This window comes from Branchiostoma lanceolatum, chromosome 3, assembly GCF_035083965.1.
Source record: "Branchiostoma lanceolatum isolate klBraLanc5 chromosome 3, klBraLanc5.hap2, whole genome shotgun sequence".
In the NCBI taxonomy this organism is placed as follows: Eukaryota; Metazoa; Chordata; class Leptocardii; order Amphioxiformes; family Branchiostomatidae; genus Branchiostoma; species Branchiostoma lanceolatum.
Window position 1 is genome coordinate 22,748,017 of NC_089724.1, and position 24,992 is coordinate 22,773,008.

Below are 24,992 nucleotides of genomic sequence, written 5' to 3' on the forward strand. Positions count from 1 at the left end.
TTGACACTTTCAATTTTATTTTGCCATCTGTTGTTGAAACATGTAGCAATATAGGGCAACTATGGGATTACAATAGGATAATACTAATAACATGTGTAACTATTGTAAATTATACATTAGGTAGTTAACATTACCTAATTCCTCCTGTTAATCATCTTTATTACGTATACACAAGGTAAGATAATGATCTTTATTACGTATACACAAGGTAAATACAATGTTGTGCTATCTTCAGCTTGTTGTCTATTCAACTGTGTCACGTCTTCATCTGTGTGACCACCTGCCAACAAAGCAGAAAAATGTTAAGAATAGACTGCAATGGTAGAAATATTTGTATCAATTCGGATAAACTTAGATGAAAATCCTCAAACATCACTGTCTCATGTTTAATTGGAGTAAGATAATGTCATGATTATATGTGCAAAGAGCTTAAGTGCAAAATAAAGCCTGTAACTCTCCCCATCTCTGTGCAAACACCCACCTTATTTGCTGCCTCCAGTTGTGTAACAAGACTGGCCACTTCTTCTTGTGACAGTTCCAGACTGAGCGACTCTCTCTGCCCCTCTTTGTTCACAGCCAGGTCCAAACCTAACACAGGCTTCTGTACTGACGAAATCTTATCGCTTGACAACACCAGCTAAAAGAGATGACAAGATTTGTTTTCAGTTTGTAACTAACAAATGCTCAAAGATAATAGAGGCAAAGTGCATTAAGAAAACCACTGGACACAAATTTTGGGTTTTATTTTCACGAACACATGTTGCAACCTAGTCTGTCACTAACTAAAACAACTGTGCCAAAGATTACCTTGACTTGCCAATCCAAATCTTCCAAGGCCCCTTGAGAGATGGCTGCTGTAGCTGAAATCAGTGCCTGTCTGATGTCCTCTTTCCTGCTTGTAATGACTTGCAGGAAACACTGCTGGTGGTCAGAGTCTAACCCTGTTAGGTGTTCCAGCACCTGTAGAGAGACAAACAGACACTTCACATATCCAGGCAATGGCAAATATCTGAACAGGTATTTCTTTAGAGAATAAAGCAACTCAAACACAATCTGCATACAGTTCTCTACCTTGATCATGCATATACAGCATAAGATGCAGCTTACATATCTGTAAATGGCAAAGTCAACCCACATGAGAAGGAAGATTACAGGGGTGCACAAACATCACAACAAAGAGGGATGAATACTACTTCATTTCAATTTTTGAAGTGGCTCTAGAGGCTGAGGACTGACCCCATCCTTGGAGAGGTTCTCCTTGACTGCCAGGAGCAGGAAAGACTTGGTTGAGCTGAGGACGTGCCACCAGGAGTCCAGGTCCCAGGTCTGGCTGTAGGGCTGGTAGGACGGGGCTGCACCCCGGCACACCCAGTCTACTATCTCGTGTAGAAGCTGCAAGGAGACACAGTGATGATTTTTATGGCTAACATTGTCATTCAATGAAAGAAATATATTATAGAGTGTAGAAAATAACATGTATTGAAAGTAGTTCGGCCAACGGGTTACCGTTTCCGCCCCTTCACTGATTTTGCTGCAAACACCCACCCCCTCTCACTAACAATGGTGGATTACTCAACTATGGTTGGGAGTATCGCGAGCAAAACTACTCCACACTTTCCCCGTCATGTCAGCTCCTATCCAACACACGTGTCCCCCGTTCTACCCCACCGTACCGTCTCAAATCTGTCCCCGTCCACCTTCCCCAGCAGGTCCTGCCGCAGTTCCGCCGCCATGATGGCCCGACCTTTGACCGGAGCCGCAGTGCGCATGCGTGTCCAGGTGCGGGATGAAGTGGAGGTAGAAGGAGTGCAGGTGAGACGGGTTAAGGAGTTAGGTTAACTTTTAACTTTTCTCTCTTAGTTACAGTACCTCACATTCATAGCGTATGTTAGATAAGTACACCACGCCGTACAGAACCGCCGTTTGGTCGCTCGTTCTGTGTTCTTGTTGTTTTGATCTGATCGATTTCAATTTCATGTTACAGACTGAGACCATAAAAAGGCGTTAACTTCCTTCAGTTGCGTAAACTGTGTCCTCCAGGGAAGGCTAGAATGTTCAGCGTTTGTTTGGTTGTAACCTGATTATTCTGATGTGAGCATTTCTCACGAACGGGAAATGTCATCAGAAGCAAACACAACTTGCTTTCAAATTGACAGGGTTCCCTTTGTTGTTTAATTTTGTTTGTTAGCCTTCAAATTATGTTCACCTTTTGTCGAGGGAAAGTAACTAAAGACGCGTGCACAACTTATGTGGGAACTGTTCTAAAAGGCACGGTAAATTAATCATGATGTTGTGTAAGGTTTACAGTAAACACTGCAGGGTTGTGACATTTAGACATCAGCTGCTGGTTCAACACTGGTCTGTTTCCTGTTTGATTGACGTTCATGTGTAAATATTCCAAGTAGCGCCACTTCAAACTCTGACCTATAACTTTGTTATCTCTGAAATCGTGCTCAGAATGAATAATTTCAATAAGACAAATATTTGCCAAATGAAGCGTTGAGCTAAGTTAGCTTGCAATTTGCCGTGTTGGCAGCTGCGCCCTGGCCTGAGGCAAGTGATGAAACCAGCAATGCCTGATGGCTATTTATATATAGAGGGTCTGAATGGCCTTTTACCTACTGCTAATTGGTAATTGTTTTGATTGTACATAATTACTTGGCAACTGGCTTTATTTTGGGGGATGTTTATCAGTCATTTTCTAGCAGTACATGTCACTGATGTTCCTTCAGTCACACCTGTCCTTCTAAGAGCCTTCTGACTGTTGTGATTTGTAGTGTTGGGTTGTTGCTTAGTAATGTGTCCACATATTTGTACCAAGGACATTAATGTCCTTGTTTGTTGGATGGTTGCTTTGTAATTTGTTAAGAAGCACAGAGCTTTGTTATTCAGTAAAAGCTAGATTAACAAATGCCGTAGGAAAATTGTTTTCATTTGAGTTTGAGTTTTATTTAGATCCACAATTAGCCTCATAAGTGGCTATTCTTCCTGTGGTCTACACATTCATATTTACACATTACAATCGGGATATACAAAGACATACAACATGACAGTAGAGGACAAAAATAACATAATTCCTTAAAAGCAATAATTACAGTCCAATTATTTGCTAGTTGCCGCCGGTCTTGTTCCACAACTGAGACATTCTGTACAGAAAGCCTGGAAGTTTGTTCTGGTTGAGCGTGTTTGGTAGCTGTGGATCTCTGACTGGAATGTGAGTTTGTCGTACAGGACCCTAGGTTGTTTGGTGAACATTATTCGTTTAAATGTGGCAAGGCTTTTTTGTTGAATTCTGTCCCTAACAGTCAGCCAGCCCATTAGGTCTTGGTCTTCATTTTGGATTTGATTAGACCAGGAAATCCAATCAGTGTCTAAACCCACTTTAATTCCACTCCATGCACTTGTAATACCCGGGAGCTTTGGATTATGCAGATCAACTACTTTCACATTCAGCTGACATTATGTAAATCACACCCAAAGAGCTTCCCCTCTAACTGAACAGCTGTGGTTCCATTGTTTATGGTAATGTGGTCCTCATTGTACATATGATCATACATATATATACATGTACACATGTAGTTACTTATGGCCTCATGATATTGGCAGATATGCCACCTTTTTTTAAAAGATGTAGAAATCTTTGAGGAAGGAAAAGTAATTCTGACGTAAAAATGTCTCCTTGCCACTTTTTCTTTGTCACAAAGTGGCAAGGAGAAGTAACGTATCAAGGAAAATCATTTTATAACGGTACGTACAGTATCTGATACCATGTTGACGTAGATAATGTTTTAAGTTCTGAATGTGGGACTAGAAGTAGGATTTTTCATGAAAAATCCTACAATTTGTACAAAGAGGGGTTATCATATGATATTGTCTACCCATGTAGCAGCTTGTTCTTATCAGTCCTCCTTTTTTTCCTCAACAGACCCTGCAGTTGATGACATAAGTTCATGGAAATTAGTCTACCTGATCCAGCCAGAGTGGGGTTGTGATTGTAACTGCAACAAGAGGGAAAGAACAACACAGGCACAAGACAGATCTAGAGGTGAGACAATAATCTGCCAGCCTTGCAGGTTTGTAGCCTGGGTGTCATTCTGACGAGTAGTATATGACTATATCCTCCCTACCAGTACTAGTGATTGGCTTGGTTTGTCTAGAATACTCAAATGTATGTATGAAGTATAAACAAAGGCACAACAACAACAGAATGTTCAAAATTCCAATTTGAGTGTTCAAAATTTCATTCCTGTGAACCTGATGTGTAGAAACGTCAGTTCAGATTTTCAATTTGGTGATCTGAGCTGTCAACAAGAGCTGATGCCCCCAAACACTACTATGTGGGTGAAACAGTTTGTGAGACAATATGGTATGGGCCATATGGGGCCAGGAAGGCTTTCCGCTTCCACTCATTTTAAGAGCTTGAACAGTCTACAGCTTCAAGTGCTTGAACAGTCTACAGTGAAGGTGTTCTTTGACGTATACATTCCTTCAACTGTGAACTGTGTACAGGATAGCTTGTTACATCAGAAATTTGGATTATAAAGGTTGTCTTGCAACCAGAAAAATGTTAAGGTGATCACAATCTCCTGTGATGAAGTCATACTTGTCCATGACCTAAGATGCAACTAAATACCTGTAAGATGGCGTCTTGTACTGAAGGATGCATGCTTGGCTGGTTTGACGGAAACAAGCCCAGCGTTTTCCTGGTGGAAGTTCATGATCAAGGTACAAAGACTAGTACTATCTGGTGGCAGAAATATGCGGGAAGGGGAAAGTAGCAGAATTAGCCAGAATACACTTTGAAAGTTTGCTGAACAGTTAATTTGGATGTTGACTACATATATGTATGTCACTTAAAAGTCTACTATCGATCAGGCCAGACCAACTTTTTTTTTAATTTCATGAATGACGGAAGTGAATTTTAATGGTACTTTTAATCATTTTCAACCAACTGGTGTATCTACTAATATACACTGGCAGTACCGGATGAGTTGGTTGCCTGCCATAGAGTGTTTGTTAATATTTTTCAAGCTGAAAACTCAAATAATCATATTATTCATACGCCCCAGACTTTTTTGCGAAATTTTCTTCTTTTTTTCTCTCACTCCATATTTTTTTCTGAGTACCAGCAAGTAAAATTGGTGTGGCCTCAGTGCAGTAAATATGAGAAAAAAGTTATGCACTTCTTTCATCCCTGACAAAATTATTTTGTAGAGTGTGGACGTGCAGGTCCACATACAACGTACTGTAAATTGATTGACTTAATTTTGTGGTAGGAGGGAAAAGGAGGTGTTTGTAGTGTTTTAACTTGGTGACAACAACTGTAGCAAATACAGTATAAATCAAGGATAAAGGTTTGTGGTGTGATCAGGTTGCAACTTGAGAGCTCCCCGCAAAAACTGTGAACATATAAAACCACCGCAAATAGGTCACGTCATGTATTTACTGTAGGGCATGGAATGGTTTGGTAGCTTAGCGTTGTAGGATCATTAGAACAATGTTTCAATAAACATAGCAACCCCGCAGTCACAACTCCAGTCCTGTGTAGTTTTTGATCCAAACAAATTCTTCTGTTTCTAATTGTTGTTTTATGGCGAGTATCAAAGTACATGGAATCATAAAGAGGATTACAGGAGTTTAGCATGTGGACTTCTGTGGCTTAAGTCAAACATCTTTTATTTTTGTCACCAAACTCCAAATTCTTTTTTTATATTTTTTTAATCTAAAAGAACCCACAACTGTATAAATGCATTATCATCATCACCTATCGACCTTTCGGTCGGGAATGTGTTCCCTTTTGTTTGAAACAGTGTACCCGACAAGCGCACAATGTAGTATTTGGTTTGCGTGTTGGCCAAACCAGGCGGTGCCCCCCAGACCCATGACTGAATGAAGCCACCTTTGTTTGTGATACCAGGGCAACCCTGAATACAAGATAGATAGCTTTTGAATGTAGGTGTCTTCTGAAATCAGGCAGGTAGGGATTCTACTAATCATTGGTATTATCTCTATCTTAGTACCTATGTTTTGTAAACCTATATCTGTTTTTGTTCTGAATCCAGTCTTCAGTGTGAAGGCTTAGTGTTATGGTTACGAATGCTTGTTTTGTGGTTGTGTAATCTGAGAAGGGGTCATACAAATCTTGCAGGTTGTAAAAAGGATTCCCTTTGCTATTTTTGGTTACTGGATATGATCCATTTCAGAAATAAGATTTAGAAAAAATAGTATCTTGCAGTCTTTTTTGTTCACCCCTGAAACCACCTGTCCCCACGTAGAAATGTCAGAGCAGGCTGCAGACATGACAGAGCCTGTACAAATACCCAAGAAAGGACATGATCACCCCACTCACACATGTACACAGGTTTTTCCTCACCAGCTTGTTGCCTGGTTTTAAAAGGGGTTGACTGAAATTTCAAACAATCTTTTCCCACAAGACCAATTGCAGTGATTAACTGTATTTTGTGACAAAATGGTCTAGCAAGCAACTATTCAGTTTTCAATGGCGCAAACACATGTAGCTCATGCATGAGGAAGACAAACATTGCGGACATTTGAGCTGGTTCTTTTTTGGTCCGTACCAGTCACAGGTACTCTATGGAAAAAAAGGCTTAAACCCAATGTTCAGCCAACTCAGATTTTTGTTGACATGAGGCATATGGTTTGTCTAATTAACACATTTTCCGTTTAAAGCTTTTTATCCAACACAAAGGAATGACTCGCCAAATTTGCGACCGTGTCCATTGGTCTTTGTCTGGCATTTGACCCAATTTCAGGGTGGAAAATGTGGTGAGTCATTCTATTGTAATGGATAACAGTAAAAAGCCTCAAGTATATGTATATGTCGTACCTATGCAGGTGGGTTAAATTCTAACATTTTGCTGTGTAAGTTCTGTATAAGCCTCTGACCCAGATTTGTAAGTTGAGGAGAATTGACTGGTCGATCGACTCACTCAATACTGGACTAGTCTTTTTCCGAGCTTGATTTGCTGTGTGAGCCATGCATATGTGCCATGCCTTGGTTCAGCACTGTTAGATGTCTAGAGGTCAATGCCGTTAATGCCATGAAGAATCATCATGGATATGATTTTGTAATGTTCTCTCAAGCTGTCTGATGGCAACTAGGTACAACAACAGGTTGTAGCTGGGTAGGATTTGTAAAAATGTATTGATCATGTCTCTCTTGTAGGGTGACCCAATTTTCTCTGGGACAAGCCAGATATTGGTTTTACACCTAAAGTCTTTTTGGCTATAGGGCTTAAAATGAAAATGTATATGACTTTTTGTCTCAAAAGGTGTACATATATACGTTTTTCTCCATACCTGTGCTGGTGCACGTAACATATAAAATGTACCAGACAAATTGTACCTGTGCCACTCTGCCAGAAAATGAGATTTTAAACACTACGGATCAAATTAGTAACGATTAAGAAACGATTTCATTTGTGGTACCTATGACTGCAGTAAACAAAAGTCCACAATACATTATACTCAACATATGCTCTGTACTATGTAGAGAGCATATATAGACATCAGAGGTACTTGGACAAATGCAATTTTCCCTAAAAAAAGGCAATGGCAGTTAAAACATATTTTGATGCATCCACCAGAGCCAGAGTATTCCACACAGCTGATGATGATTGCGTGACAGCTCACAGTGCAATGGGACAGATCATGGGAGGCAAGAATGGACCGTACAACCATGTTGACTTCGGAAAACGAATTGTCACTCCCAATCTGGGAACACCAGAGCCGGATGACAGGTCAGTGTGGCAGTTAGATGGATTTTCACCTAGAGGATGTTTTGAAATAATGGCACAGTGATGTCTTTATACAAGGAGGTTGCTTTATACAATAATCCTTTTCCGGATACACAAACACAAGAGAGGGTCTTAGAAAGCTGTAAATGGAATTTAAAGATGAAAAAATATTTACAACCAACATATGTTTGTATGTTCTTGTAAAACTAAATTTTTTACATGTGCATTAATGATTTACTGTCAACCAATCAATGTTTTAACTTAAAATTCTTATAAATGAGCCACATCAAACATTAAGCCACAAAACCCTGACTGGATGGATGACATCTATGATTGCATAGATTTGGCTTATTCCTGAAAGTTTTGTCCTATAGGATCGTTTTATCACCAATCAGTTTATCAATGCAGAGGCAGAAGATTTCTGAATATGTGTCTTGTAAGATATTATTTTGGTACATGTACACCTGCATGCAAAGATATTTATCCAGTGACAGTCTGAAGCGTGAATAATAGATTCTCCATGACAGATCTGATCTTTATCCTATCGGAATTCGGATAGGTTTTGTAACATCCAGCTGACAAGGAAATGAAGACTCAGATCAATACAGTGCCATGCATATTTCATGAGGTGGCATTTCATTCCTTTCTGTATCAGTGGCTTTGACAAGTGGCATGTCGTGCTCTTGGCTAGTGGTTTGTAACACTCCTCCTGAATCATAAAGTAGGGCGACACAAGTAACACTCTGAGGGTTACAGTTACAACAATGAAGCTGAAGCCTCATGACGACCATTTCTAACCAGTCATACATCATTTTATGAAAACAAAAACACGTGTCATGTGTTCCCCTTTTGCTATATCTTAGTTATGATGATAAAATAAGGAATGCATTTACCTTTGGACCACCATGTCCTTTTCGTACATGCATTCACTTGTCTCAAGCAGATAACCATGTACTAGCTTGTGAAACATCTAAAAGGAAATTAGTTTTTTATCTAATAATCTTCTTCTGTTCGTCTGAAAAAAACAGCATATTATTCAGAAGGCTCTAAATCAAACTTTTAAGTGAAAAAACATGGTGGAAAATGTTTTTTTTTGTACAAACTTGTGGATTTCGAGTGGAAAACTTGGAAAAGAACTTCGTAACATATTCTACATGTATATGATTCTTTCATTGCAATCTCTATCCCAGGGCTGGCAACCCTCATTACCCAGACAACAAGATCCAGACCACCAAGTACACCATCCTCTCCTTCCTACCCAAGAACCTGTTTGAACAGTTCCACCGGCTGGCCAATGTCTACTTCCTCTTCATCGTCTGCCTCAACTTTGTGCCACAGGTAAGTAGAGGAACATCACATTAACTACCACACATACATGTGGCTTAACTACCACACATACATGTGGCTCATCTCTATCAGTGATGCCACACACAGTGACCTGGGATAAAAGACATTCATTTTTTATTGTGTGATTGTATTCTTTTATTTTGTTAGTCTTTCTCATCAGTACCTTACATTTGGAATATGAAATTTTGTGTGTGTGTGTGTGTGTTTTTAACTTGAGTTAAACCAGTTTCCTCTTCCTAGGTACAAGCATATGGCAAAGAGATTGCCATGTTGCCTGTCATCTTTGTCCTTCTCGTCACCGCCATCAAGGATATGTACGAAGACTACAGGCGCTATCGGATGGACAAAGAGGTCAACAACAGGATATGCCGAGTCTACAGCGGGTGCGTATGTCACAGCATATGGATGATCATCATCTTCGGATATCGATATGACATACTTGTTTCTTTCACTGTAACTTTATGTTCACTGTTTTCACTGTCACCTCTGTACCGTGAACTTATCATCACCATGAAAAACCTGTTGTAATTATTCATGATTCCTTCACTTGCTGCCACCGTGAAGTTAAAGTTCAGTGAAAATGTCCATTTTCCTCACACCTTGAAATTTTGCTACCGTGAAGATAAAGTGAATTACAGTATGCATATGACAACAACAATTACTAATGACAGCTACAGAAAGCACTCAGTGATTAGAAACCTCCATCCAGGCACCATTTTGTCTATAGGATTGCCACTCTTGTAACTTTCAGTTTGAATTGTTTTTTGTTTCCTTAGAGCGGAGAAACAGTTCAAGGGCTGTATGTGGGAGGAAGTCAGGGTGGGTGATGTCGTCCATGTCGGCTGCAATGAGATGATCCCAGCTGATCTGGTTCTGCTGAAGAGTAGTGACAAGACAGGTAGGAGTGTATGATGTCACAGGTAGGAGTGTATGATGTCACAGGTAGGAGTGTATGATGTCACAGGTAGGAGTGTATGATGTCACAGGTAGGGGTGTATGATGTCACAGGTAGGAGTGTATGATGTCACAGGTAGGGGTGTATGATGTCACAGGTAGGGGTGGGAGATACAGTTCACAACAAAATTATCCTGCCAAGCCCATTATAATTGCAAGGGGTACGAAATTGATTTTTTTTGCAAGCTGTACATTTCCATTTGATTTTGTCCTGTTGACAGGAAACAATATGTAGACACTTTTCAAAGAAAGACTGGGAGGGGGGCAACACTGATCATGTTGGCTAAAGAGTGGAGCTACAATACTGAACAGCGGTGGAAGCAAGAGGAGGTGTAGGATTTAAGAATGTTTGATAGCAGATGATGATGATATTGGATCAAGTACATGTACGCTAGCTGCTGATGTTTGAAATGAGAAAAGTACCCTGAGACATTAGAAACTGTGCTATAGACAGCATATTACCTTACCCTGTCCTATATGTTTAACCGTGTATACATTTGATATAGCTTGTAGTTGAAAGCAAAAAATGGTTTACATCTATTAGCTAAGGTTAAAAGTGCTCTTCCTACTGTAGTGTGTTAATTCCTGTCCCCACCATTGCCTACATGTAGGTGTGTGCCATTTAGAGACAGCTAACCTGGATGGGGAGACCAACCTGAAGACCAGGGAAACAGCACTTCCTCTGCAGGTTTGGAGTGCTTTGTCATGCTTTTAGGCAAACACTAGAAACAGACTCCTTCACACGATATTAATGGACAACAGTAACGTCAACTCTCACTCATGTAACTCTGCTTGTTACCTGCTGTTGTGCTATGTATTAATGTATGTCTGAATAAAGATGAAAAAAAAACTCTGCTGGTTACCGTAAGACAGCCACATCAAAATGTTGTAAGTTTAAAGAGATCTACTGGTGAAGCATCAGTAATCCCAGAGATATGGACACTTCAGATATCCAAGTGCTCAAGACTTTCCTAGCATGATTTTTTAAAATCTTTATTTGGGTGTGCAGTAGACTTCTGGGAATTGACATTTTATGAACAATGGAATTGTGAGAGTTGACATTATACCACAATGCCCCAGTAACAGTTATGATATGATGTTTTGCATTTCCAGGAGGCTCCATCCTGGGAGGAGGGGGAGCATTTCTGGATCGAGTGTGGACGGCCAAGCAGTGACGTGTACAAGTTTAACGGCAGGATGTGAGGGACTCTTATTTCTCTAAACATTTCTCAATAAGCAGCATGTATGCTTTAGTGTTTGTGCTCAACGCACTTCATGTACACAGGAACCTTTACATGTTACCAGTACTGCATCAAACTATCGCCGTACCTATGTTTTCAGAAAACATCACAAGACGGTGCTTCCATTGTCCAAGGCCCAACTGCTCCAAAGAGGCTGTGTCTTGAGGAACACTGACTTCATTGAAGGAATAGTGGTGTATGCTGGTATGTGATCAACTTTGAGGCCATCATAAGGTAGTTTCTAGCTTTGTAAACCCTCGATGATGGGAACAAATGAAGCAAGGAAATGCTCATCAGCTGTACAATTATAAATCTATTTTTATTTGCTGAAATGTACATGCTTTAAAAGTATGATTGAATCTTTGGTTTTTGATCCTACATCAGAGGATGCCCGACCAGTTTTTCAGTAACTATCATTGTCATGTTTTTTTCACAACTAATATGACCCTCCTCTCCCACCACCCAAGGCCCTGACACCAAGGCCATGCTGAACAACAGTGGTCCTCAGTACAAGCGGAGTAAACTGGAACGTCAGATGAACATTGACGTTGCGTTCTGTGCTGTCATCTTGGTCATCATGTGTGCGGCGGGGGGCATTGGTACGTATTGTCCACATGGTTTTTGTGATTCCAAGTACAAGTGCATACATTGCAAAAAGGAGGCTGCACTAGATTTTTAGTGTTTTTAGGAAATTATGCTGCAGTTACAGAGCTTTGTGATCTCCAGATTCTGTCTAATTCTAATTTTAACAGTTGCCTTTTTCTGTCTTGCATATCCTGTTCCTTGGCAGTGGTCTGTCTTGTTTGAATTCAATGAATTGCTTAATTTCTGTCTATGTAATACATAATCATAGGGAAACTATTATAACAGAAGACCAAAAGAAGTGTTGCCTTTCCTGTTCCTAGGCAACGGTCTGTGGATCAACTGGTATCCCCAGGACAGCGCCCAGCTCTTCATCCCTCCCATAGAGGGACAGTCCGAAGGGCTGGACCCTGCGCTGGATGGTTTCATCCGCTTCTGGATGTACATCGTCATCTTCCAGGTAGGTCAGAACAGCGGATATGCCCTTCACTTATTTTTGTTTTTTTTTGTTTTGTTTTGTTTGTTTGTTTGTTTGTATTGCATACCCAGTAAACCGCCTCATGACACAACATATCGGGTTTGTACTGAAGAGTACAAGGTGCATATCTGGACAGATTTATTTGATCTAAAAGTGTGGTGGGTTCTTTTACCTGCTGGGGGTGTGGCTGTCCTTAAACATGGGGCCTCCATTTCACGTCCTATCCAAGGTAGTCGTCCCTAAACGCAGCTAGGTACTCATTTTGACCTGAATGAAGTGAGGAAATTTGTGCCTTTCCCAAGGGCACAACATCAATGAGACAAGTAAGGGGATCCCGGATTTGAACACAGAATGTCTGGGTTCTGGGCCACAGACCCTGCCACCGCGACACCACGTATAACAAAACGTATGACAGAAAGTCCACCATAACTTTGGCCCCTCAAGGCTTAGATACTTATAATGAGTTACTTTTGATGAGTCGTGTTTAAGACCACACAAACTTAATTTTATGTGTAACATCTGAAAAGACCTACAGCATGGCCAATTAGACTCTGAGCTTTCTAAGACCCAGAGGATTGGAAGGACGATGTTCTCAACTGACTAACCCTAAGACTCTGCGACCTTCATTCTGCTGTGATTTCATGATTTGTTGACTTCTTTTACAGGTAATCATCCCACTGTCCTTGTATGTGTCCATTGAGGTGATCAAGATGGGACAGGTGTATTTCATCCACCAAGACATACACCTGTATGACCACTCCTCAGGTCAGTACCTTACAGCTGCTGGGTGGACCAGGAAGTATCATGAGGGAAATGTGTGAAGATAAAGGAACCAAAATCAGAATCAACATGAAAGCGGACAGAAAAAATGCAAACAACATATGAAAAGTAATTGCATGCAGTAGTATTCTGGAAAAAAAAGTTATGAACACAATCCTGCTTGGGCTGCTCCCAAGTATGACCCTGAGTTACACAGTCAGAATTTTCACCAATCCTTGAAGACTTTCATTATTTACAAACATGAGCATGCTGGACATTGTGTCATAAAAGTGACACAAATGACCAATAATGTATAATCACAGTTCTCACTTCAGTACTTCAGATTTTAAGACACTCAATGCCACAGATAGATTTGACTATATATTTAGATGCAACAGCTCATACAGTGTTGAAATAGGCAAATATATAAAAGATTGCTTTGTTTTTAGAAAAAAAAATGACACTCAAAATTAGCTCAACTTGAATCATGTAAAACCTTAGATAGTCATTTGGTTGTAGTGTATAGTTTTATTCCATATATTGTACTTATGTCTTGTTTTATGTTTACTGTTGTTGCCATACTTTGTACCTGCTACAATAGTCACGCAATTAAGTTCTTCTTCTTCATTTTATGATTACCCTGTTGTAACACATAGTCAGGACTTGCATTGTAAAGGTTGGAAACCAGTCAGATTTGGTCAGCGCTGTCTCCAGGACCCATCCCTCCATGCTGGGATGGAAATTAGATTGTTGTAACGGACAAAAATTTCAACCCATCCATCCCCAAGATCTGCATCTAATTTTGTAAGCTTGAAATGACAGATTTTACAATGAAAATCATTAATATGGGCTACCAAACAATGAGTAGGACAGAAAACAATTTAAAGCTGGAGACAGCCCTGGATTTTGTGCTGGACACAAAGTCATCAGTGGTATGGTTTCTATTTGTTTCTGTTGGAAACCAGCTGAGCTTATCAAGCTCATTTGCCTCTCCCCCAGACACGTCGCTGCAGTGTCGCGCCCTGAACATCACGGAGGACCTGGGGCAGATCCAGTACGTGTTCACAGACAAGACAGGCACGCTGACGGAGAACATGATGGTGTTCCGCAGGTGTGCTGTTGGAGGGAAAGATTACGCACACAACATCAAAGGTATTACCGGGTTGACGAAGAGACAGAGAATTTGTCTCGAAAGATCCCCAGAGCAATCTTTTTTATATTGTGTGTAATGATTAAATGTTTGTCAAAAGAATATCAAAGGTCAGTAGATACGTGTAGGTGACAGAAAATAGTGGTTTACCCCTATCTGTATCAGTTAATATCAAATTCTGCCCTAGTCAAACTGAATAGCAGCATAACACCAGTACATGGCAACAGTCAGTTATGTTACATTAAGGGAATTGTCTCACCTTCATATTTAACTTTTGTCTAGCATTATTCAAATTACATGTATATGAAAAGTGCACACTGTATTCCATGATACATGTACGAAACCCCTTTCTCATCATCATCAATCATACCCTTACAGTTGTGGAGCGTTTGCGTAGCTCAACCTCCAGCTCAGTTTTTATTTCATGGTTTCCATCAGGTCCTTTCATATCAGGTTTGTCTCACTTTCAATGAGTTACCCAAAGGTGACGCAGGCGGCAAGGATTATCATTCATTGCTGCTGGCTTATAGAAAGAAGGAAGCTTTATAGTCCTAGATCTGTTCTAAAACGTATCAGACCAAACAAGTCTAAACTCGAAGCCTAACGTATAATTTGAAATGCCTTTATGTTCCAGATGAGATGAAGGGAGAGGAGGCACTCCGTAAAAGTATCGTCCATATCCCAGGACAGACAACCCAGGACTTCATCATGGTACTGAGGACTTCTTGTTCTGTTCTTCAATTTATTTGGAATCTTTCCAGTCTAGCAATTTCTATGAAGGAAGTAAGGGTTGTAAAGGGAGGTGTGACTGTGCAAAAAAGGTGTGCAGCAAACCTGAAGGAACACTTTAATCTGAACCAAGTTATAAATGGATTTTGAAGTCTTTTTTTGTGTGTTTGTGACTTATTTTTGGACCAGATCCAGGGATTTTAAAAGAATCTGCAACCACTGGCTGATTGGGCCAATTTCAACATTAAGCTTCCTTCAGACAAAGACTTTTACAGTAATGTTAAACTTGTAAGCTCTGTGTTTATTCTAGGACCACCCTATGGTTCCTGAGCCAAATTCTATCCTCCAAGAAACTGTGGAGTCTGTATACACTGAAGCGCCTCCTAGTGGGGAGCAGGGCAACTACAGTGAACTGGAAGAGTTTTTCATGGTGCTGTGTGTCTGCAATACTGTCATGGTCACAACAGGGCACCATGATCCACAGGTAAGCTCTGCGAGATATGAAATTGTTTGAATTGTGATGATGAGTGTAGTAGGGTTTTATTGCATGATAAAAGTAAAAGTAGCAACATGTGAGGATCAGATCACAATCAAAATGAAAGTCTTTTAAAAATTGATATAAAAAGGAGAGTTAAAGTTTTGTTTTGTTTTGCTGAAGATTAACCTGAAAGTAATTTTCATTTTTCTCAAATTGACCTTACCAATTGTACTTCTATGTAGGAATCCATTGACCAGCAGGCAATTGGTGCTACCAGTGGGGCCCGATGGGATGTTTCCGGGGATAACATTGCTTTTGAACCTGAGACAGACAGCACTACTACTGGCAATACATCCCAAACCGCGCCCATTCAGTACGAGTCAGAGAGTCCAGACGAAGCTGCCTTGGTGTACGCTGCAGCAGCGTATGGCTACACCTTACTAGAGCGCACGCCTCGAAGTGTGAGGATTCGTAAACCAGACCAAAGCGAGATCACCCTCGGAATCCTGAACATCCTCCATTTTGACTCCACAAGGAAGCGAATGTCTGTGATCGTGAGGTATCCTGAGAAGAATGAGATAGTGTTGTACTGCAAGGGAGCGGATGAGGCCATTTTTAGCCAACTGGATGCAAATGTTCAAGGTAGGTCTTCCATGTTCAACATGATAATACCATTCCTGCATTTTTTTACTTTATTATTACTAATAGTTAATTTTGGCATTCAGTTTGGATAATGGCATGTAACGTCATGCCATCATTTTGGCTTTTATGTGTTCTTGCATTAGTGTTTGTAAATTGGTCCTATAACACATGCTGTATTTGCTAGCAAACCTTGGCCCTTTAACTTCTCTAGTCTTGAACTTCTATAATTTGTGTACACAGGACAACAGGAGAAACAGCTGACTGTGGAGGGGCATCTGCTGAACTACTCCCAGGAGGGACTCAGGACTCTCTGTATGGCCAGGAAGGTACGTTTGGAGATGAGTGCAACATTGCCACCTCCTTTTTAATTTATTACTCCTGAATTTTCTTTACAAGAGCAAATTTCCATGCAGCTTTGAAACTGATTTCCAATATCTTACAAATTAAAATGGCTCCTCACACATACGCCTAACGGCCAAATACAAGCAATGCAACTACATGTATCTAATGAAGAGTTCATACAATCCTAATGGCTTCAAGTTTCAATTAACAATAGTTTTAGGTAAGAACAACTTTAATATAGATATTTTAATTCTGGATTACATTGACATATCATGATCATTATTGGCAGGTTATGACTGAGGCAGACTATCTGACTTGGCAAGGAGAGTACACCAAAGCTGCACAGCATTTGGAGGCTCGGGATGAGATGGTTTACATGTGTGCGTGCAGGCTGGAGCAGGGTCTCACACTGCTTGGTGCCACAGGTGGTCATGGTTTCTAAGTTTCAGTTGGATTTTAAGATACAATTTGATAACTCACAAGTTTTCCTCTTCTATGTTGTTGCTACTTTAAATCTTAAGGTTCAAGGTCTTGCTTTAGATTACTTAGTGTCAGAAAGCAAACCTTTTTGATTTTGAAGTGGTGATAAAACATGCAGAACTTTCAAGCCATTTGGCTATGAGAAGAAGGGGGCAAAAAAAGTTTGCATGGAGTTCTACATTCCATCAAAGAGCATGTATGTTCCTTATGTATTATTTCTGCCCTAACCTATTGTGCTTGATTACATATTTGACTGTAAGGGATTACAAGAGTATTTCCATCTTTGACGTGACAACTGTTTGGTGTTTATTTGTGCCAGGTGTGGAAGACAGACTGCAGGAGGGGGTACCTGACACCATCGCTGCACTCCGTCGGGCTGGACTGGGAGTGTGGATGCTTACAGGGGACAAACAAGTCAGTCTTACTCCTTCCTCTGACACTAGAATATTTTCTAAATCAGTTGCTTTCAGTAACATCATTTCTTCCTCAAAGGTTGAAGCAGTAAAGAAGTTACCTCATGTTGTTATCTCATGACATGCTTTTCTTAAAGGTTGTGCAACATAGGGAAATCCCAGCTCTATACATTGTACAACCTCTCATATATATATGGCCTCCGTCGGTAAGTATTGACCATGGTAAAATCCTAATTCACAATAGCCCTACAGCATCGACTATGTCTTGTACATTGTATCAGAATGATACAGAAGCATTTGGATGTGGGTCCTCCCACTAGAATTAGAACAGTTTCTAACAGGTGATGCAACAGGTGCACATACCCCCCCCCCCCTTCTTAATGTTTGAGTCTCAAGGTGTTGCACATTCATACTTTCTGAGATTTTATGTTTTTACAATTGCTAGTAGATGACCACAAAACAGGTAGCAGCTCTTACATACAGTATTACTTCTTCACTGTTCTTCAGGAAACTGCCATCAACATCGGCTACTCCTGTCACCTGTTACAGAAGGGAGACAACGTCATCAGGTTCAACTGTCATGATGGAGTAAGTCGTGATCATTGTTGACAAGTTAAAGCCTTGCGGATGTATATGTATATATTTGAGAACTTGTGTACTTCCATGGATACCAATATACATGCACCTCTGCCAAATAAGTGTACCTTTACACAGAAAGGTCTGCACTTTGTATTGCAGAAGAGATTAAGAAGTTCTCCTTTCCATTCATAGCCCTTCATACTGATTCACTACTATTGTATTCAGGTGTTTGATTTCTACTCAACTTTTTAAAACAAAATAAATAAAAACCAATTAGATTTTCTTGGTGGAAAATTTTGTATTGTTTAATAAATCAATATCAAATACAAATTGGCCAGAATGTTGCAAGAAGTTGAACCCAGTGTTTTCTTTCCATTTTAGAAGCTGATAGACCAGCAGCTGAAAGAGATCTGTCTCCAACTGGGCGCCTGTGGCTGTCAGCAGTGCCGCCCACAAACAGCCTCTTGCATGGAGAAACTACACAACTTCTGCTGCAGATGTGGTCACACAGTCGAAGCTTCAAACACTTGCTTACGACAGCAGAGAAATGGTGCCGTTGATGCCAGTGAAGTAGGGTATGGTGCATCTCTTGACATTACCAAGAAGATACGAAGAGTAGTTCCAGCAGCATGGATTGGACCTGATGAAGATGTAAGACATATGCCGCCCAAACAGAACTCTGTCAAAACAACTAAGTCCTTCCAAGGAAATGCGTCATCGGGGGATCCGTGCCTTGTTGTGGATGGACGTACACTTGCCCTGCTTCTTGAGGAGCAGAGAGCTGATTGGTTGCTGGCAGTGGCGCGGGAATGCAAGGCTGTCATTTGCTGTCGTGCCACGCCCCTGCAGAAGGCCAACATGCTGAAACTTGTCAGAGACAGGTGAGTGATGGACAGCTACACTTTGGGACAGCTCAAATGTATTGTGCTGAGGAGGGGGCAGGGAGTAAAATTAGCAATGCAAATGTTTAGAATAGTCAGTGCTGATTTTCTTTTGTTATTGATGTCCTTCTGTCAAGGCAGAAATTATATTACTGGAATGTCTTTTGAAGATAATGTGGAAGGAAATTAGATTATTAGCATGATTACAGAGGGCTGAAAAGCAGTTTTTTTTTTAATTTTTGCATATCTGAAGCGTACATAGCTAGAGAGACTTCTCATGTCAAGTCAAGAGGTCACCTGAGAAACAAAGGTCATACCGTTTTCCCCAGACTACAGGTGATGACGCTGGCAGTGGGTGACGGTGCCAACGACGTAAGCATGCTGCAGGCAGCAGACATCGGGGTGGGCATCATGGGACAGGAGGGCATGCAGGCCGTCATGGCCAGCGACTTCTCCACGCCGCGCTTCTCGTTTCTACGGCGACTGCTGCTAGTGCACGGGCACTGGTGCTACTACAGGCTGGCAACTGTGGTGGCGTACTTCTTCTACAAAAATGCTGTAAGCCCAGCGTTTGTCATCTCTACTTTCATCATTAGTTATACATTTTTGGTTCATTATACTTCCAATTCTGGAAAGGTTTTCAGACTGGATTGCTCCAGTTTGGTATTACTAATAGTTGTAGCAGAAACCTACACAGAGGAGATTTAATAAGTAGTTCTCCTAGATCCTCTAAAGTACATGTATGGGCTAGACAGATGTAAATGAAGCTGCTTAGGCTGTTCTTCCATTCGTGTCTAGAGAAGAAATATTCCACCTGTTATACCATTTTTCTAGTGAGACATTAAATGCATTTACCACATGTATATGTCAGGTAGCACAAACTACATGTGTTAAGTGTTTTTTTTCCTTATTTTTTATTTTATTTTTCAGGCATTTGTGTTTGTCCTATTCTGGTACCAGCTGATGAATGGCTTCTCAGGCTCCGCACCTGGAGACCAGTACTACCTCCTCTTCTTCAACATCCTCTTCACATCAGCCCCGCAGGTCAGAGGTCAAAGTCATGCTCTAGAAAAATGGGTTTTACCTAAAATGGGTTTTACCTGGTCTCTCTGCTACGTATAGTGGTTCATCTATGCACCCTATGTGTGTTACTTACAGCAGAAAGAGTTTAATGTGGAAAGACAGTGGACATATACAATCATGTAAAATTAATTGGATTATCAGTAGTACATCCTATGAAACACCTTTTCAAATTCAGCCTTAAACAGATCCTGTGCAGCTCTTCCAAGTGATAGCTTAACAATTACCATATTCTTGTATGATATGTGGCTGCTAGAAGTAATTTTGATCTAGAATGAACACAGTTTTTCTACATGGCAAGACAAGTACCACTTTACCAAATGGAAAACTGCCTTCTTCAGCATACATGTACATCATGTACACTTGTACAGCCATGCTCAGTACACAAACAAACAAATATGTTTGCAGTGCTTGCATATGACAGTTTTCTTCTTTCATATGATTCAATATCCTGGCTTCAAATGTTGAAAGATTATTGTATGATTTTGCAACTAATAGATTTTGTAATTGCTTGCATCTCTCCTAACAGATCGTTCTGGGTGTCCTGGACCAGAATCTCCCAGATGACGCCCTCAGCGCCTTCCCTGAGCTCTACGCTGTCGGGAGGGAGAGCCGCACCTACCGCAGGGAACACTTCTGGTGGAACATCTGTGATGCACTGTACCAGAGTGCTGTCATGTTCTTCATCCCATATGGGGTATGTTTACATGTCAGCTGTTTCATTTTTTAAAAGAAGAACATGTATGTAAAAAATAAGTCTGCTTCTGTCAGTATTCTGTTGTCGTTTCACTCTGTCTATTACAGTTTGTATGGCACTTTCCAGTAATACTGCATGTACATGTAGCAGCTTTACCATGTATTCAAACGTTGTAATGATTTTTGTTTATTTCACCAGGCCTATGCGGATAGTGACGTGGGGATCTGGGAGTTTGGCATTACAGTGATGGGTGTTGCACTCGTGGTCACTCTGGCCCATCTGGCCATACAGATCAAATGTTGGGTAAGGAAGTTACTTCAAATTTACACTGCAGCATTGTATTCCAACATTGTATGGCAGTGATTTGAACATTAAGGTGCCATAATTCTGTCTAGTGTTTGTCATTCCGTTGTGCTGCTTGTGAAAGACAAGAATTTTCAAGTGTAAAAAATTGATATAAATCAAAGTCTGTTGAATTTCCAGACATACCCCCATGTGCTGATATTTCTGGCGAGTCTACTACTGTATCTGATCTTCAGTTTGGTTTACTCTGCGGCCTGTGTCACCTGTAACCCCTTGGGGAACCCCTACTGGCTGTTCCAACATACCATCAGCACCCCAGAGCACTGGGGGCTGTTGATTTTGACCACTGTTATAGCCCTGTTTCCAAGGTAAGTCTTCATATCAGAAGTCCTATTCTCCCAGTTCACACTCCTTGTAGTTACTACTGATTATTGCGCTGTTCGGTATCTGAATTTTCTGCCATACATGTTCTTAATTGTATCTAGTAGCCAGTAGTATTCTCTTAAGACTTATGTTTTGGTTGTCTGCATGAAGACTAATCAGGATCTTGTTGTATATCAGTTGTCAATCTCATGAACCTCAAGAGTAAACCCAAACCCCAGCAACCATCCCTGTCATCATCATCATCATCTATTGGGTTCTGCATCTGCCACACTTGCTTACATTGCACCACTGTTAAGCTAGTTGCACTGTGCCATTCAATATTTTGTATATCATCTTTGCCATCACACTAAATTGTGCCATTTACAGTTGTTCTCACTACACTGTCAGCTGTGCCATTTATGCCGGACAATCTTCACTCGACACAATGAAAGTGCCATTTTTAATTGACAATCTTCTTTACACTGAAAGTGCCATTCACACGTGTGCACCAGAAGTGCATGTGGATCATTTTTACTATCACTTATTGCCACTAATGTCACATAGGTTACTGCGTCACTCAGACTTGTAAAAAGTACTTAGTCGAGCTCCTCATACTGAAGATATACGGAGATCGTCCTTACCCCACTTGTTTCCACTACATGTAAAGCACACTCAACATGTTCACACCTCACATTTATAGATACCCCCCCTTGTTTCTCCCCCAGATTCCTATTTCAGTATGTTCAGAGTGTTCTGTTCCCGACAAGAGTTGATCGGGCTCGTCTCTTCACCACGCGTCCTTATGGGGACGAGCGCAGCAGCACTTCCACAGCAACTTCCTTCGTTATAAGTTAAGGGAGTTTCCAGTTTGATCATTTTGGATATATGTTTGCAGAAGTTACCTCATAAGGGGACAAATATATTGGTGTTCTATTACTGTGTGTAAACTGGGACTTTACTGATAGACAACCACTATGCTTTTTTTACATGTACATACATGTATATATAGTTTGAATTTATGGTTTTTGAAACACATTACACTTTTGATAAGAAGACGTACATGTGTAAGTTTTGTAGAGAGCTCTATTTTTAACTTACAGGTGTTAATGAGATATTACTGGGACAGAGTGACCAGTATTTACATTCAGGTTCTGGTCTGTTGTTCACAACTGCACACCAAAGTGGAAAGATTGCCAACATAGTTGCAATTCTATGTAGAAAATAGATGTTTGTTTATGTATGTACTAAAAGTAGACAAAACCTGCACAGCTTCTTTTCTATACCTGCAATATTAATACAAAAGAACTGGGCCTTCTTCTTCAAAAGATGCAATATGTCATTAAGAAAGCTGCATGTGTTGACTGGGAATGGAACAGGAGCAATTTTGAGTTTGCATAGTAGAAATGTTAAGTTTCAGTGTGTGTTTTGTTTCATTCAGTGTTTTTTGTTCTAGTGTGTGTTTTGATGTCCACAAATCTGTATCTGTGGGGCTTCGCTTTTGAAAGCCGTTTTCAGGGGTTTGCTGCTAAATGTAGTTGTACACTGTACATGTGCAACAGCTACTACGTGTATAAAGTCTGTAGTTACTACCTGTATAAAACAATTTATCATAGAGCAATAATCCCATATGCTGCTATGAGGCGGAAGCCATGTGTACCATGTACATGTAGCTGCGTAACAAATTAACAAGGGGACAGTGAATTTCCTCAGTGAAAGTGCGCCTTTTCAGTCCAGCACATTCTGAAAGTTCAGTCATTGGGCACAATTGTTCTGCTCTTACCTGTTGCCATGAGATTAGTCCCTCCTGACACCAGCACTGATGTTCTACAAGTTGTCAACACTAATTCACTACAGATACATGTATCTGTTATCATGAAGCCAGTCTTCCTTCTGTCATCAGCACTAGTATGGTAGAAGTTGACATGACACCAGTTTTGGATTTACTTTGTTTTACATGCCACTGAATTATAGTCAGGTGTGACCACTCGAAGGCATGACTTGAAGAAAATGGTCATATTAGACAGGTGGCCTCCATAGGCAAGATTCTTTATGTATGTGTCAATGGGAAAATTATCTAAGGGACCGCCAAAAACTGCTCACAATGGTCGGGTGGTGCTTATTCAGAGGCAGTCTCTAGTACAGGTTTGACAATCATGAATGTAAATATAGAATACAACACAGTGTATTCCAACGTTCTACACATTGCCATAACAAAACTGACCTAGTCCCATGCCTTCCATCAACACTCACTGACGTGATAGCAGTGTTGTGCACTTGTTGCCATGACAGCAGACTTCTCCATGTGTTGCCATGATGCCATCGTTGTCCACATACTGCAGTACATACTGCACTATGACACCACAGTTGTCTACTTGCCACACTATCAGTCCATCTGTTGCCATAATGTTATTCACTGCTCTACCACCAAAGCCTGAATATAATAATTTCGAAGGACAGTGAGTTGTTATGCAGAACCAGGAATGACGTGTGGAGGAAGGTTTTGTGAAAACAAAGATAAATAAACAGTGCACCCAGAGGATAAATATCAGTATGGATGTGTACAACAAAATTGGCACATGTACCATGTTACATTAGGGGAGAGAGATGTTGATGTACAAACCAAAAATCACCTCCCAGAAAAGAATCACACCCTCCTTCCCCAGAGCAGTCCTTACTGCTCCATCTCTCCTATGGCCATTTTCCTAGTTGAGCAAACAAGTCATCCTTGATACAAAGATAATTTTGGTGATGTCTTTTGCCAAATTTGATGAAGTAATTGCTAACCTGTGGTATCTGCCACAGACTATGGAAACTACTGAAATTGAATTGACCAATAGCTTTCCTATGTAAACCAACAAATACAACAAAGTTGTGCCTTTGTACTTCACTTGAGGAGTACCTGTGATTTGTGCAGTGAATCTTTTTTTTAGTGCAAGGCAAGTATGAACGCGTATGGTACCAAATGTAATTATGTCTCTTTAGGTAAATTTGCACAATGTTACGGTTAATATTTGCACCAGTTCACTATTTAGTATTTTGTTAATACTTGGTAATTAGAATTTGTTATTCTAAGGTGAAGAGAAGAAAATTCCTTTTCTGCAGTGCAAGTGTCATTAAGACAAAGTCTTTGAAGTCACACTGATTTGTTTAGGTTTTTTTCTGAAGAATGTTGCACAATAGAGAGAAAATAGAACAGTTTCAAACAGTCTTTGTTGTAGAAACCAGGAATGGTAGGCAATTCGGAATCAATTGTAGTTTTAACAAGTTAACTATCTCTGAGAAACAACCAATAATTGAACTGGTGTCATACATGTTGTATATTTTAGCGTGCTGAGTAGTGAGTAATGTTTATCTATAAAACATTATCGATCCAGAGGCAGCATTCTAACATTGGTTTTGAAGAAACCTAATTATAGTTATCTTCAACTGAATACAAGATGCATACTGTAGCACATCTATTTTACTGCAGTTAGTAATGACTAGAGAAATGTGAACAGGTTTTGACTGTTACATTTGTAGAGAAATGTGAACATGTTTTGACTTACAGTTGTAGCGAAATGCGACCAGGTTTTGACTGTTAGTTGTCAGTGGAACAATGACACAAATACATTAAACCCCAGATCAATATCTTCAGTAAAAGTGTTTGCCGTCCTTCTTTGTGCAGCTGTTGCAATACATACATGCACATTTATCATAGTATAGTGTCTTCTTTATCTCTAATATTAGCTTGTAATATA

The 24,992-nt window shown here is 40.3% G+C and overlaps 2 protein-coding genes across 5 annotated transcripts; one reads left to right on the forward strand and one right to left on the reverse strand.

Moving 5' to 3' along the window:
* LOC136431086 (COMM domain-containing protein 8-like) lies at positions 1-1,769 on the reverse strand. Its single transcript, XM_066422312.1, has 5 exons — positions 1,674-1,769; positions 1,237-1,392; positions 808-960; positions 482-637; positions 1-280 (listed from the first exon to the last, which is right to left on the reverse strand). Exons 1-5 carry the CDS (start codon positions 1,767-1,769, stop codon positions 257-259), a joined length of 585 nt encoding a protein of 194 aa, XP_066278409.1. The 3' UTR covers positions 1-256.
* On the forward strand, positions 1,697-24,894 carry LOC136431074 (phospholipid-transporting ATPase VA-like). 4 transcript variants are annotated; one of them, XM_066422286.1, is made up of 28 exons: positions 1,697-1,812; positions 3,926-4,045; positions 7,608-7,760; positions 8,948-9,095; positions 9,345-9,487; positions 9,881-10,002; positions 10,670-10,746; positions 11,172-11,257; positions 11,400-11,503; positions 11,767-11,898; positions 12,205-12,341; positions 13,025-13,124; positions 14,118-14,270; positions 14,647-14,721; positions 14,903-14,979; positions 15,308-15,481; positions 15,718-16,117; positions 16,358-16,443; positions 16,749-16,884; positions 17,259-17,353; positions 17,860-17,940; positions 18,313-18,812; positions 19,142-19,370; positions 19,743-19,856; positions 20,422-20,589; positions 20,788-20,892; positions 21,073-21,260; positions 21,981-24,894. In XM_066422286.1, the coding sequence occupies exons 3-28, from the start codon at positions 7,660-7,662 to the stop codon at positions 22,108-22,110; spliced, it is 3,861 nt and encodes a 1,286-aa protein (XP_066278383.1). In that variant the 5' UTR covers positions 1,697-1,812; positions 3,926-4,045; positions 7,608-7,659; the 3' UTR covers positions 22,111-24,894. The 4 variants fall into 4 exon arrangements, with proteins under 4 accessions (XP_066278383.1, XP_066278384.1, XP_066278386.1 ...); XM_066422287.1 differs by having other exon boundaries at positions 7,614-7,760; XM_066422289.1 differs by lacking the exon at positions 14,647-14,721.
* The last annotated feature ends 98 nt before the right edge of the window (positions 24,895-24,992 follow it).

Bases quoted from the DNA above. Each gene is read 5' to 3' on its own strand.
- LOC136431086 (XM_066422312.1), bottom strand. From the start codon at position 1,769: ATGCGCACTGCGGCTCCGGTCAAAGGTCGGGCCATCATGGCGGCGGAA. The intron at 1,393-1,673 runs GTACGGTGGGGT...GTCTCCTTGCAG, and splicing joins ACGGGGACAGATTTGAGACG to CTTCTACACGAGATAGTAGA. The intron at 961-1,236 runs GTCAGTCCTCAG...GTCTCTCTACAG, and splicing joins AGAACCTCTCCAAGGATGGG to GTGCTGGAACACCTAACAGG.
- LOC136431074 (XM_066422286.1), top strand. From the start codon at position 7,660: ATGGGACAGATCATGGGAGGCAAGAATGGACCGTACAACCATGTTGAC. The intron at 11,258-11,399 runs GTGAGGGACTCT...CTATGTTTTCAG, and splicing joins TACAAGTTTAACGGCAGGAT to AAAACATCACAAGACGGTGC. The intron at 14,980-15,307 runs GTACTGAGGACT...TGTTTATTCTAG, and splicing joins CAACCCAGGACTTCATCATG to GACCACCCTATGGTTCCTGA.